General features: G+C 47.9%; 1 protein-coding gene across 2 annotated transcripts in view; it reads right to left on the reverse strand.

Annotated features, from left to right (window-relative positions):
• The window catches only part of PXN (paxillin), a 44,693-nt gene that overhangs the window by 17,404 nt on the left and 13,709 nt on the right, over window positions 1-13,580 (reverse strand). For both annotated transcript variants that reach the window (XM_075167308.1, XM_075167307.1), the window contains 2 exons: window positions 1,501-1,727; window positions 965-1,080 (listed from right to left, as the gene is read on the reverse strand). In XM_075167308.1, coding sequence (XP_075023409.1) covers window positions 965-1,080; window positions 1,501-1,727 — 343 coding nt within the window. The remainder of the gene's footprint in view (window positions 1-964; window positions 1,081-1,500; window positions 1,728-13,580) is intronic.

Here is a 13,580-nt window from a genome sequence, read left to right on the forward strand (position 1 = left end):
AATTATGAAATTCCATAAGGGCAGTTATTATCTTTCTCTTCAGATTGAAAAAAAAAAATCCACATATGGAATCTGAGGAGGGCATACTTCTTCCCGACCCAAGTCACACCAGAACCAAGTCATGCCAGACCCGTGCACACGAGGACTTATGGCTGTAATTACCTCCATTTTGTATTAATTGCATGCAGCCATCTGAAAAAATTGCAATTCCTGCCTTCATTGGGCCATCTCTGGATATGCCTGCCTCTACCCAGAGTTAGTTCTGGTTGAAAGCACCTTCCTGCTCAGCAGAAAGAGCTAGGCATGGTCAGAACAAGACACCAGAGAAACACCCGTCTCCACACTGTAAGAAGGTTCCCAGGGTTCCCAGGACAGAGTGCGCTGTACAGGGACATCAGAGATGAAGTTCTGACAGCCTCTTCCTCACTCATCCCCACGTCAGCAGAACGGTCTGTCCTACCGTACAGGCTACTCCTCCAACCTCTCAGTGTAAAAGCAGTTGCCTTTGCGAGTATAATCTAGTTATCTATCTATCATGTACTGAGATGAAAATTTTAAGTTCTAATTTACTTGAAAATTCAAATCAATGCACATCCTGCTAGGCCACAGGTAACTGAGTTCCCTGGGAAAACTGACCCAAAGGCCACCCGCCTCCTAAAGAAATTTTGGGCTGCTTAACAGGGGGATGGATTTGTCACTTGTCTCTGGATCGTACCCTTCACAAGTCAATCCAGATCCTGTTCTATCTTAACTTCTTCTGCAGCTGAGCAAACCAAAGGGCCAGGTCAATGTTTGAACCGAGTATGAAAGTGACAGTGGCCTCTTACAAAAGAGGTAATCAAAACCAACACAAGGCAACACAACATACACGGGGAGAAGTCTTTGTTTCCACTTATGGAATGCAGCTTGAGCCACAGCAGGCTCAAGTTGCAAGTCAGGTTTATCTCTTAACAGGACAAGATACCTGTAGACGTGTTCCTCTTCACTGGCACGGGGAGAAGGAGAGCTGAGCCCGTCTCTAGGAACAGAGGTACTGGAGCTTTTGGCACTAGAGCTGTATATAGGAGACTGGGACTGAGGCTGTGGAAATGAGATTTGCATTGGAAACAGAGAATACAAAACAAGTATGTACACTACTGCATTGCAACCCCCCACCAGGAACAACAGTTCTCCACTTGCTTCAGATTTGCCTATGAGTCGCAGATCTGTGCTGGAAACCCCCAGTCTGCTTTCCACAGGCTACAAGAGAGATGACTAACACTAATCTCATCACACTACCATTTTGTCGGAACAATGACGATGGGTTTCAAATTCCTTTCTACCATTTGCTCCAACCAGTTAGTTCTATTAAAAACCCACACCTTCCCCCGTTTCCCCACTCTGTTCATAGCCAAACTCAGCCTCACTTCTTGCTCCTCCCTCCCCTTGTCTACTTCCTTGAGAGATACTGCACCAACAAAACAAGCATGCACCCTTCCCCATCCGCACACATTCACTTACTTGCTGGTGGACGTATCTGGATACGTTGGGTTGCCACTGATCTAAGGGGTCAATCACAGTGCCATTCAGGGCCTCATTGGAAGGTGGCGGCGGCACTGGAGGTGGCACAGCAATCTCTTGGTACGTGTGGTTTCCAGTTGGATAGGAGTAAGGTGTTTCCTCCGTTAGAAACACTGGTCGTTTGGAGATGTGTGAGGTGGTGGATTCCAGGTCTGCCAATAAGGCATCTATGGGAAAGAAAAGAAAAATAATAAAAAAAGGTAAAATCCTGGACTACAGCTTCTTCTCTTTCTTCTCATTCAGGATATCTGTATCAGAAGGTCTTTGGGAAGACTCTTCATCTAGGGTGACTTACTAAATGCCCTGAAAAACATCCCTGCAGCCCAGGACTGAATGGGCTAATCAAATTTCTAGCACAAAGAAAATGCCAAGAAGTAACAAAGCAGCCAAAAAAACTGTGTCAGTCTCAGATTTTTGTCTTAACTGGAAAACCACCCAACAACAGGGGCCGGTAGTCTCACTGCACCCTGCAGAACAGCAACCTAGGAGAAACCTGCCCAGAGATCGACTCGCAACAGGATATTGACACAGACTAATTACAGGCCCCACATCATCACAGAGTCATTTACTGTGGCCGCAGGCACTGCTTTCTGCAGGAAACAAGATCTCGGAAGAAGTTTTCTCCAGAGTCTAAGGTAGTGGAAGAAGCATGAAACTTTCAAATTAGACCATCAGCGCAACAGGAGTATGTGCTTCAGTTTTCCTAACAAAAGTCCCTCTCAGTACATCACACAAACAGTTAACTAGTTTCCAGAGGCTGCCAGGTAAACGCCATTTCTTCTCCTGGAAACAATTCTCAACTTGCTGGGTGGAGACTGCTCACAAATTCCTGAAGAGAAGAAAAACTTCCACCGGGTAGAAACACCGGCACTTATGCCAGGCAGAGGAACCCACGTCACACGGTCAGCACCTCTCAGAAATCTTAAAGCAGGAAAAATACATGAGAAGGCATTCCCACCTTTCCGGGTTTCCTCCTGCAAACTATCCTCTGCCCATTCCCAACCCTGCACTCCTCTGCGGTGACTCACAGGCAAATCCCGACGTGTTGGACCTTCTGCCCCGTGAACCCACCCTGCGGAGCCTGCTGCAGTCCCCGGTGGGGGAAACTCCTGCGAGCGACGGCAGGTCTGCACTGTACTCGCTCTCCAAAGAAAGCCTCACTGGCCGGGTGCCCAGCTTTCCACTGGGGCAGCAGGCTCCAGTGCGCACCTCTTTAAGGCTATTAGAGAGGAGCCGGTTCGCTAGGGACATCGGCGCTCTCCGTTAGAAGAGCATCAGGACATACCTGGCAGGTCCCTTCAGAGATGTGGAGTTCAGCCAGACACCAGTAACACAACTTCGGCAGAATTTGGAGAGGGGGCTCTCAGAAACCCCCTGGACCTCCCTCCCCTCCACGCAGACCCCACTGTCCTCAGGCGGTCTCAGGGAGCAGGGCTTGTCTTTCTCCTCCCGCGCACAGCGGGTACCTGATGCGCAGGTTTGGGCTGCGAGGGCTCAGCCTGAGCGTAGCCACGCTGCAGCACCCTCCACCAGGTCTGAAGTTACCCGGTGGCACCAGAACAGCAACCGAGCAAGCGCTCGCCCTAATGGCTGCCTACCGGCTCCACGAGGGCAGGCACCTGCCAGCTCAAAGCCACTTCCTGAGCAGAGCAGACCACACCAGCCAACGCACTTAGCAACCCTTCAAGAAAATATATTAAAGGGTCAAATGGAGGACAGTATTATTGCATTACAAGACGAGGAAGGTGCTGCTTTTATATTCACTCTCTTCCACAAACCAAAGCATCACAAAAAAAAAATAAAAAAAAGCAGTCCTGCCCTCAGAGAACAGAATACAGCCATTAGCAAATGAAATACTGTGTTGAACTAATTCTATACACCCTTCATTTAGCCAAAAAGATGCTCCAAATCATTTAAGCCATTAAGCATCTTCCTACAGGGGCCAAAATACCCCAGAAGCAGTCTCTCCAAAGGGATACAAGCGTTCTGCAGCTGGGGAAAAATGAACTTAATCTTCCTTTTAAGCAAAAGAACAGCTGGTGGATTCCAGAGTGAAAGGCACATACCTCAAGGGAACTGCTGAAGAGCTGCGATTCCTTCAACCAGGCAGGTCCTATGACTGGAGGTTTCGCGCACACAACCTCCAAGAGCAGTGCTATCCGAGAAGGTGTGGTTTTTGCTTCTCCCCACCAATGACAAAGGCAAATCAAACTCCACCAGGAAGTGAGAATCCCAGGAGGGTGCTGGGCTCCTCCAGCCCTGCAGAGGGGACCCAAACCGTTTTTTCACCCTCCACCCCCAGCCCTCACTGCAGGACAGGCAGATGTAACCATGTCGCCACAAAATTCTCCTCCTCGGCTCAGCACCCTGCTGAATGAACCATCGGACAGAAATCCACTGCTTTTTCCGAACGGCACAGAAGTGAGTTCAGCTAGATCTACTGGTTTACTTTTACAAGTCTGCAGCAGAGGGGCCTGGAAATACCAGGAGCACTGTGCCCCCAGTCGTGAAGGAGTTAAGGAGAAGACATTACAGTTTAATGATTAACTTCCCCCATACCCTCCCCCTTCCTGACTTGAGCAAACAAGGCAGAGCTGAGGAACAGGAAGCGAGGGAGGAGAAAAGGCTGGAGAGGAATCACTGGGTTACTCAAACTGCACTGCAACTTCACAACCCATGCCGAAGGCACCACCCCACCGGCGGGACCACCGGCGGGACGGGAAAAGGAGCAAGCCAGCAGCCCAGGAGCAGGACAGGCGCTCACACACCGGTTTACGGGTGCCAAAGGACCTCTCCTCGTGCTTGCTCACCCCGCGTTCTACAAACCCAGGGTTCACCCTTCTCACGCCCCAGTCGCTCCCTCCAAGCTCACAGCCACAACAGAGGGAAGGTCTTCCCCATTCGCACCCATCCCCGGTGCTGCTTCCTACCACACAAACTGTTCTCCGATCCAATCCCGTCAGCACCCACAGTTCCCTGAAGTTTTGCTGGACTGGGGAGTTGCGCCCGTTCAAAGGGTCCAACAACGGCAGCAGAACTGCCCCGAGGAGGGCAGGGCGAGGGCGCTGGTGGCACGGCACCCACTCAGTCCACCCACCCTGCGGGAGGGAAGCGACTGCAACCCACAGGCACGGGCTGCAGACCGCTCCCTTGGAGGACAACCGAGGGAGTTTTGCAGGCCAGAGACCGACCTGAGGCAATTATTCAAAGCCCACCAAAGGGATTAACATCTTGTTTTCCATGCAGCACCTCATCCCAAGAGGTCCCAAAGCACTGTGCATTCATTTAGGATTTGTGCAACGTTTTAACGCTACCAGAAGACAACATGAGATCAGAGATGGGGGAAAAGAAGGGAGATTTACTAATGGAAAAAAGATGCATCGCTCACTCTCTTTTGCAGAAGGGACCAGACAGCTGTAACCTGGTGAACTGTAACAAAGACGCTGTGCCTTGTGCAGCGCTGCACCTCATGTTACAGGACTGAGTTCACTACAGTGACCGCTCCTTAAATAGGATATTAAATACTTAAATAGAAATATTAAAGGTTCGATCGATTTATTGGGTAATGAAGTGTTCCTTCCCAAGGCGACTCCTGAGGGACAGTGCGGCAGGAGGTGTAAATCAACCAGTCAGTCCCTCCCAGCCCGTGGGAAGCAGTTGACTGGACCACGCTAACGACCAGTTCACATGAGCACCAGCCGTCAGAGGGCACCACGACCTCCCTACATGGACAGAAAGATGAAACCCGACAGCAATGGGTAACTTGGCAGTGACTTCACCTCACTTGCTCATCCCCGCAGAGCCGGGAACCTGTCCCTATTTTAGGCACACGGAAACTTTCCACCGGTGCCACGTGTGCTGCGCCTCCCCACGGAGACGTGCATCTTCACGCCAGCACAGGCTGCGGCACCTCGGGGGCTACCGCCCAGCACTCTGGAAACAACCACAGTTTTACTGCTGCCCCAAACACTCTCTAAAGTACTACAGAAACAGCTCTAGGAGGCAGAATCTCCCAAGGTTAAAAGATCAGAGATCATTTATCTCTAGAGGATGGATTTAACCATTTTGTAGCAATAAAGCAAAACAGGCAGGGTTATACTAGATTTTCAAGCCATTGCTCCTCCACAAGATCACCCCTCCTTGCATTCTCACCCCTACAAGAAGCTACTAACACAACCCACAGACAAAACATCAGCTCACAGACGCGTGGATGGAGTGGAATCACAGAGCCCAGTTTCCAAAGGCTCAGCAGGGCTCAGCCTACCCACAGGCATGGGCTGTGCATATAGAAATTTGTATTTTCCACTGTTAACAGCGTGCTGCTCAGTGGGGTGTGGAAGAGGGAGGGATACTCGCTACAACGCCACCAGCCCAGACACTCCCTGCCATCACTACGCTGGTGCAGTCGCACAGCTGACAGAACCCTAACTCGCCGTCCGCTGCAGCACAGCGCATCTCAGCGTGCGCCTGGGTACCCCGCCGGCTCAGGCAGCTTGGCCAAGCACCTGCTCAAGCTGCATGCAAACACGAGACAGAGGCAGAGAAGGGCAGAGTCCTCCTCCCTCCACAGGGCAACCCAAAAATTACATGCTCAAGTGAAAGCACGTTCAGGCCAGAGGGCTACTCCAACCACATCCTCCCCAGTATGGGAGGACATCTGTGTTTGCATTCAAGTGTTTTTTCTATACAGATTTTCCTGTAGAGGAGGGACAGTTAAAGAATGATGTCACATTTGATACCTTTACTGCTGTAAAGCATTCCAAGACATCTGGAGGTCCAGGTGCATTAGTCTGCCCCTCTATCCCTTCCCTCCCTTTTGCCAAAAATCATTATTAACTACAAGGTCCCTGGGATTCTGGTCTGCAAATCCTAACACACAGCTCTGCATATACATTAGAGATCTATGAGTGGTCCTTAATACCAACTGCATTGCTTCAAGGTAGTTCCCAGCATCTGCCAAAGCTCTGCTAGTCATTTAGACAGCTTGGGACAAGAACTCTCAAGCTGACGTCCAATGCATTGAACTGCTCAGAAAAAATCCCTTTTACCAAGAAAATCAGCAAGATGAAAGAGCAGGACAATAGCTTAGGGTAAGTCCCATTTACCAGTTCAAGCTGCACTGGAAAGAGTACTCATCTCCCAAGTTATACACTGCACGTTCCTGCGCTATCTCCCCGGCCCACACCTCTGTCAGGCTGAGGAACAGCTCCCGCATTCCAGGGGCTCCGACACAGGCTCCTTCGCCATCGCTGCGTGTCAGCACTCGCTGTCCTGCAAATGCAGTATCCTCCAGCAGAAACGGCCTCGTGTGCAGCCGCAGGGGCACATTCTTCAGCTTCTCACGTTTGTCTGATAAATAGCAGTAACGCCAGCCTAGGGATCACAACGCAGTTCTGAGGTACAGAACCGGAATGGATAACACGGGGGTCCCTTGGTACTGATGCATTTTCTATAAATCTGAGCCACACTCAGATAAATAGATAGCCCCCTTAAATAGATAGTTACTAAAAAGAAAAAAGAAGATATTTACATGTATCTTCCCATGCGTATCAAACCATACTCTTTTTTCACTCTCCTTTTCCTGTGCCTTCTGTGCATCTCAAAAATGCTCCTGGATTAAGCCGGCACAGTGAAGCAGAACACATCATGAACTAGTTCTGGAAAAACCTACATGACAAGGCATCAACGAATTCACATTTGACATCAAGCAACTTTTTAATGCTAATTTTTCCTCAAGCAGTAAGTAGTTTTCCACTATTCATAAGCGGCCTAGGTTGTTTTTGGTTTTGTTTTTTTAAAGTGAGGCAATTTAGAGAAATCTAAATTTGCTTTCCTCTGTTAAGGAGAAGCCTTCCTCTGCTGAGTGTCCAGCATAACTCCAGCCTGTGTGAGGGCTGGAGACACAGCATACTCAGTCAGCTCAAAGATGACAGCATTAGTGCCAGAAGAGAGAAAACTACCTCAGATTTCCATATGCAGTTCATCTCTCCCAACAACAGAGGATGAGCTATTAAGCCATGCTGACACAGCAAATCAGAGCAACATCAATATAGTACGCAGATCAGAAGGATGGTGGTCAAGTTTTCTTCTACATCTCATCTACTGCTGGGAAGGAAATGGAAGCATAACTGAGGCAAGATACTTCAAATGCCTCAGATATCGGCCTTTCATTTTCAACAGCTGAAAGCCACATCTGCGCATCCAAACCGCACGTTGCCTGTAGCTCTGCTTCTTCCATGGGACATCTGGAAAGTAAGCGACACTGGAGACAGGATTCTTCATCCAGCCACCACGCAGAGCAAACGCCTTCAGCGTTCAGCCGCAGCGTCCCATCTCCCCCGGCATCTCGCTGCCACAGGTCCCTGGCAGCCCCGACACAGCTCACTGGGCGATCAGGAGGAGATGTCTGAGCACAAACTACAGTGCTTCTCTGATGCAGCTGCAGAGAACAGGTGTCCGCACCTCCCCTGTTCTTCCCCACGCCCCTGTTTACCCACATAACTAGAACTGCTCCAGGTTTTCCTGGCTTAGGCAGCAGAAGATTCCCAGAGGACTGGCAAACGGAAATAAAAAGCAAGATAGCCGTAAGGGCAGGTCTAAGTGAGGACATGGTCTTTACATGATAATCATGTCTCACCCGGCGTAAGACAAATCGCAGACCCCTCATTTGCAGAATGACACACCATTCTCCAGCCCTTTTTTCTTAATACCTGTAAGATGCCGAATTCAAATCCTTGATTTTTGCTGTCCCCTAAAAGAACGAGGGGAATTGCATCTCCAGAACCGAACCCTGAGCTTGCAGAGTCATCTGAGCAGCCTCTTTGCAAAATCCCTGAATCCAAACTTTAAAAATCTCATTAGGTTCAAGTAAGTCTTCTCTCCCCCACCTCCAGGAGTAAACGCAACTCCAGCTCACATATAGGGAGACAGCTCGGGGCGGTAACCCAATCCCTGGCAAGACAGTTTTACATTGTGAGTAACTGCAGAGGAATGGGGAGCTTGGGTATATTTATCCTATTAAATCGCCTTTCAAAAGAAACTTTTGCAATGCTCTAGAAGAGCTGCATCAAAAAGACTTGTTGGAGCCTTCCTACAGGGCTTCTCACTGCCCTCGAGTCTGAGTCTGGAAGGGGTGGGCAGCCCCAAAGAGCAACACTGACGACAGGAATTCCCTTCTTAAGAGCATTATCAGAAATAGGAAAACCATGAACAAACAGGTGAACGCAGGCTTTTACGCAGGTGAAAGATATGTAATAACAGGTTCTTAAGGCATTATATCCTAATCAATGTTTTTAAATGCAAAAAGATCAGAGACTACAAAAGCAATAAAATACAAAGACTACATTCAAAACGAGACCTTAAAAATTTGAAGTGCAATTAGATGCTCTTAAAACCCCGAAGTTCTCTGGCTCACATATATAGAAAGCATGTAAAATAGCTTGGCTTACTTTCTAAAACATTTTGAGGAGGAGACATTTAGAAGTTTTCTAAAATTTAACCAATATGTTGAGAAGGTGGTTAGAACACGGGATACGTAACAGCTCTCGGCTCTCTTGTGAAGCAGGGACAGATTGTTATTTAAGATACAGAAAAATTCAAGGCACAAAGATAAGTCATTTGCCAGACCTAACAACTGCTGGAGTACCACTACAGAGCAGCCACTGGTATTTTTACTTCACATTGTCTAGACCTGCCTAGAGGAAGTTCAGATGACACGGTCAAAAAATCACTCAGCTATTTCTTTCATGTATTCTAGTGACTGATGTTTATTCGAAGCCTTGCGCTTTCTCATTATCAAGGTATTGGTGCAAGTCATGCTTTGTGTCACTCCTTAATAAGAAGAATGTCCAGACTAGTATCAGTATGTGAACTCCGTATGGTGAACTCCGACAGAAGACGATATCCATGAAATCCTTGAAGGTTCTCTGTTCTCTGAAACCAACACTGCCCCTTAGAATAAGCAAGACTATGCATTTGTGGCACTGATTTACAAAGTTGTGTGGGTGCTTCAGAAAAGCTTAACAGCAAAGGCAACCATCTGGTAGTTGTTATGCCTAGCTACACCAGGCTGCAGAGACAAACTAAGAAAGAATTCATCCCGTGACAGACAGAACTGCTTTCAAAATCACGTGATGGCAGCCACCGTGAATCCCATCTATGCCATAACTCGAATACGGACAGCCAAACCAGTTAGCTTTCCCCAGTACAGCAGCCCATGCACCCAGCTCTGACCACCATCAGCAAATGTCTAAACAAAGACAAGACACTGCACTGTGAGATGTGGTCTACATGATCAGCTGCGGCAATGACTGTGGCTTCCTGTCCCAACCACCGAGATCCAAGCTGGAGACTTTATTCCAGAGCCTGTGGCCAACTAACTGGTCACAACTGACATGCACCACTACCACACCAAGCACGGGGTTGTAAAAGAGTGTGCAGATACAGGCTGTTTAAAGCAATTTCAGTAACTGTTTATCAGTAACTACTCACAGCACGTTTGGGGATGAAATGCAAACCCTTGAGTGCTCTGGCTGTAGTTCAGCAGAGCTGACACCACCACACGCTGCCAGTGTAAGGGAAGGGCCCAGCGATCCCCCCTTCCCCCAGCACGCAAACCCACGCTGTTCCTGGAACTCGCCCTGCTGATCACCAGACGCTTTCTGAACTAATTCAACTTACTAATCCAGTAAAAGTTTGCTGGGTTGTTGGCTTGGTTTTTTTAGATAAACTCGATACATTTTTTGGAAGCATAGCTCCAGCCACTCTATGACTTAAGCAGCTTTTAGAAAATGTTTTGAAGAGATCAATGCCAGAATTTAGCCCTTGTCTAAGTAAGTGAATAAAACTTCTGCTTTAAGTAGGAAATACTATACTTTCACCTCCAAAACTCAGGCCAGGATAGAAACTGTAAAATCCAGCCCCATCCTGCCATTAACTGAAAGAAATCACCCATCCTCTAGTCTGACTCCCATAACTAATCTGCACCTCAGGTGCAGACCAGAAAAACTGCAGCCTGAAAGGGAGCAACCAGCAGACAGCACAAGCTGAAATGCTCATAAATTCTGGAGACATCCCTCACCACTACCAGCCCCCTCCACCTGAGCTTACACTGACATTCTATTTTGGCTTTGCAGCCCCAGAATTGTGATACGGCTCAATCAGCAGGGCTGCATCCATCATGTACCTACTGGTGCTCTCTCATTTGTGCCACTGAGCTTCACTTAGCTTTTGACAGAGACTACTCCTGACCGTAAAACTTTGAAGATGAGCCAACTCTGTATGCTACAAAAACCCAACAGAAGCCATCATGTGAGCTCAAACCTTCCACCGGATCCCTCTGAGGGGCAAGAGGGCTATTGGTACGTGTGCTGGAAACCATAAAGGTCACTGCAAGATCCTTCCTGGAACTGGCCACACCGCTTCCTTTCACATTAACACAAGCATTTCACTGCAACCCAGACCCGCCCTGTAACCTCGGCAAAGGCGTATTTGTCAGCGTGGCCAGGGTGCTGGAGTGCCAGCAGCACGAGGGGTCACTAGTTCCCGTGTAACCCAGCAGCAAGGCTTTCAAGGGCACGGAGACGCTCTGCAGGAAACCAGCTGACCAGTTTGCAGCTTGACACCAGCCCCATTCCTTGAGTGAGCATCTCAGACCCACCTCTTGTCATCTTTGATGCAACAGGCTGGGAAATCCTTCGACTGCTGGCTCCGTTCACATCACCGAGTTAGCAGGAAGGTAACCTAACCTTAACCAGACCCACAGGGCATGGGACCATCAACGCAGCACGCAGGCTGAGAGGCACTGCAACTGCCTCGAAGATCTGAGTCAGCACAGTTTCCTGGATGAAACAACACAAATCCAGAGCACTCTCTGGCCTATAGTCCAAGCTGTGTGAAGGAACCACAACAGATTTTCCTGTAGGACCAGATTTTTTCCACTTAGCTCTTGAACACTAAATTAGACCCCAGCTCAAACTGCCTGAGAAAACAAACCACCACCTACAAATGAGAAACTCATAGTCATTCTGCCTTCCTCCAACTTCCTTAGAAAAACTTTCATCCCCTTTCTGCTACCTCAGAACAGTTCTTTAGATGGCTGAGGTAACGGAATTCAAGTCTCACAAGGCACATAAAACTGCTTACATGATCAGAGAGATGTTATAGGTTTGCTGAGCATCCTCACACTGGAAGTGCTTTGCGATTTAAGTACCATGTCCTCTCAGAAGGGATGTACCTGACGCTCCAGAAAAAAAACGTAAGGTACCAGACCAATTTCCAAAGAAAATATGGTTTGAATATGGTTTTTTTGGTTTTCAGCCGAAAAGCTGCTAAACCAAGCGTAGCTTTTTCAAGTTCTTCAAACTAACCTAAGCTCCACTCCGCTGCTGTGGCTATCGCATTCGGAAGCTGTCAACAGAAACACCAGCAGAACAAATTCTACTGGCGTTGAAGATCTAAGGACAGCATAGAGCAAAGCAAGGCCACACAAGTCCAGCTTAAGCTGGCTGTTGTATTCTTCAGGTATTGCCTCAAGAGGAGTACCTGAACCTACTAGCAGCACTGTGACATCTCTGGTTTCAGAGCCTACTCCCTCCCAAAGGTGTGTCCTTCCGTTTATTTCTCATTTCCAGAAAGTGCCGCGGAGGGAGGGAGGGAAGGGTTATTTCCTGTCGCATACAGCATCCTCTTTTTTATAGCATGGCTTTCTCCACACTTGAAGTGAAAAGAGACATCTTATTTTTACTTCCCTCTGTTTATAGTCCTGAGCAGCAAACAGCTCATGCCAGGAAAAACACCCTATGCTAAGACCTGGTGCCTTAAACGGAATTCATGTCCCAACTTACACTAAACAAACACATGTTTTCAGTTTCACAGCTACCAAATGTTTCTGAGAATGCCAGATCCCCAGCTATACGAGCCTTGAATGCCTCTATATAGCGATTCGCAGACAGACGACCTCATTTGTGTGAAGCTGAAAGAGAAAATAATCCCTTGCGTGGTTCCTTTCTATCTAGATTCAGTGTACTCTCAAACCGAGTCCTGAACAACAGGAAACAATTACCAAAGATGGATAAGCTTAGTCAAAACATTCTTCCACTGCTCTATGAACAATCTTCAGGAGGGTTAGGAAAAGTTTGTAAAGGGTTTGCAAGTCATAGCTCCAGCACATCCTGCGACACAGCGCATGCAAAAGCAGCAGGCAGAGCTAATCTCATCACTTGTACAATGTCTAAGAGCACAAAGTCAGGTTCTGGTTTACTGAAAAGAAAAGTTTGTAATATGTAAAATGCTTCACACAGACTTAACCAGCCTTTACTCAGTACTGCAACTCATGACCTCCAGTGATTCAGACCACCGTGATTTAAGCACTACCATCCTCGGATGATTGTCCCACCCCCAAGTTACAGCACTAATAGCAGAAGTCGAAGCCATTTTCAGCCACATTTTTCAGTCATAGCAGTTGACAGCTCCATACCCTAAAGTTAAACCTCCACGTATTTTATTTTATATTGATGTAACAGGCGGTGACCTGCAGCAACTATAGGCAATAACATCTGCAGCCACTGCACCTGAATTCCAACGAGGATCACAAATCAGAATCCTCACCCTAACATTCACACCCCCTTGATAGCACAAAAAAATCATCTACCTTTCATAAATGGAGAACTGACATGCAGCCCTGAAGAGCCCAACATAACATGGCAAGACCACGTTGTATCAGAATAGAAAGCAAGTCTGACTCTCAGGCCTCTACTAAAAATACTTAAGTTGGAATTTCTCAGTCTTAATCTGCAGCCTGCTACGAGCTCCACCTGCTACCGAGTCTTTTGTCAGAATCCTCTCCTTTTGAAAGCAAATAGACTGGTGTTCCTACAGGCTGTTATAGTTAGCCCTTCGAAAGATGACGAGGAACAACAATCTGCACAAATTAGAGAGTCTCCATCTCTCTCCCTGTGTGTCAACTGCCAAATTGGAAACAGCTCTGGCCTCCAAGGAGGGTAAGTACAGCCTCTGATGGT

This window comes from Calonectris borealis, chromosome 18 (genome assembly GCF_964195595.1).
Source record: "Calonectris borealis chromosome 18, bCalBor7.hap1.2, whole genome shotgun sequence".
In the NCBI taxonomy this organism is placed as follows: Eukaryota; Metazoa; Chordata; class Aves; order Procellariiformes; family Procellariidae; genus Calonectris; species Calonectris borealis.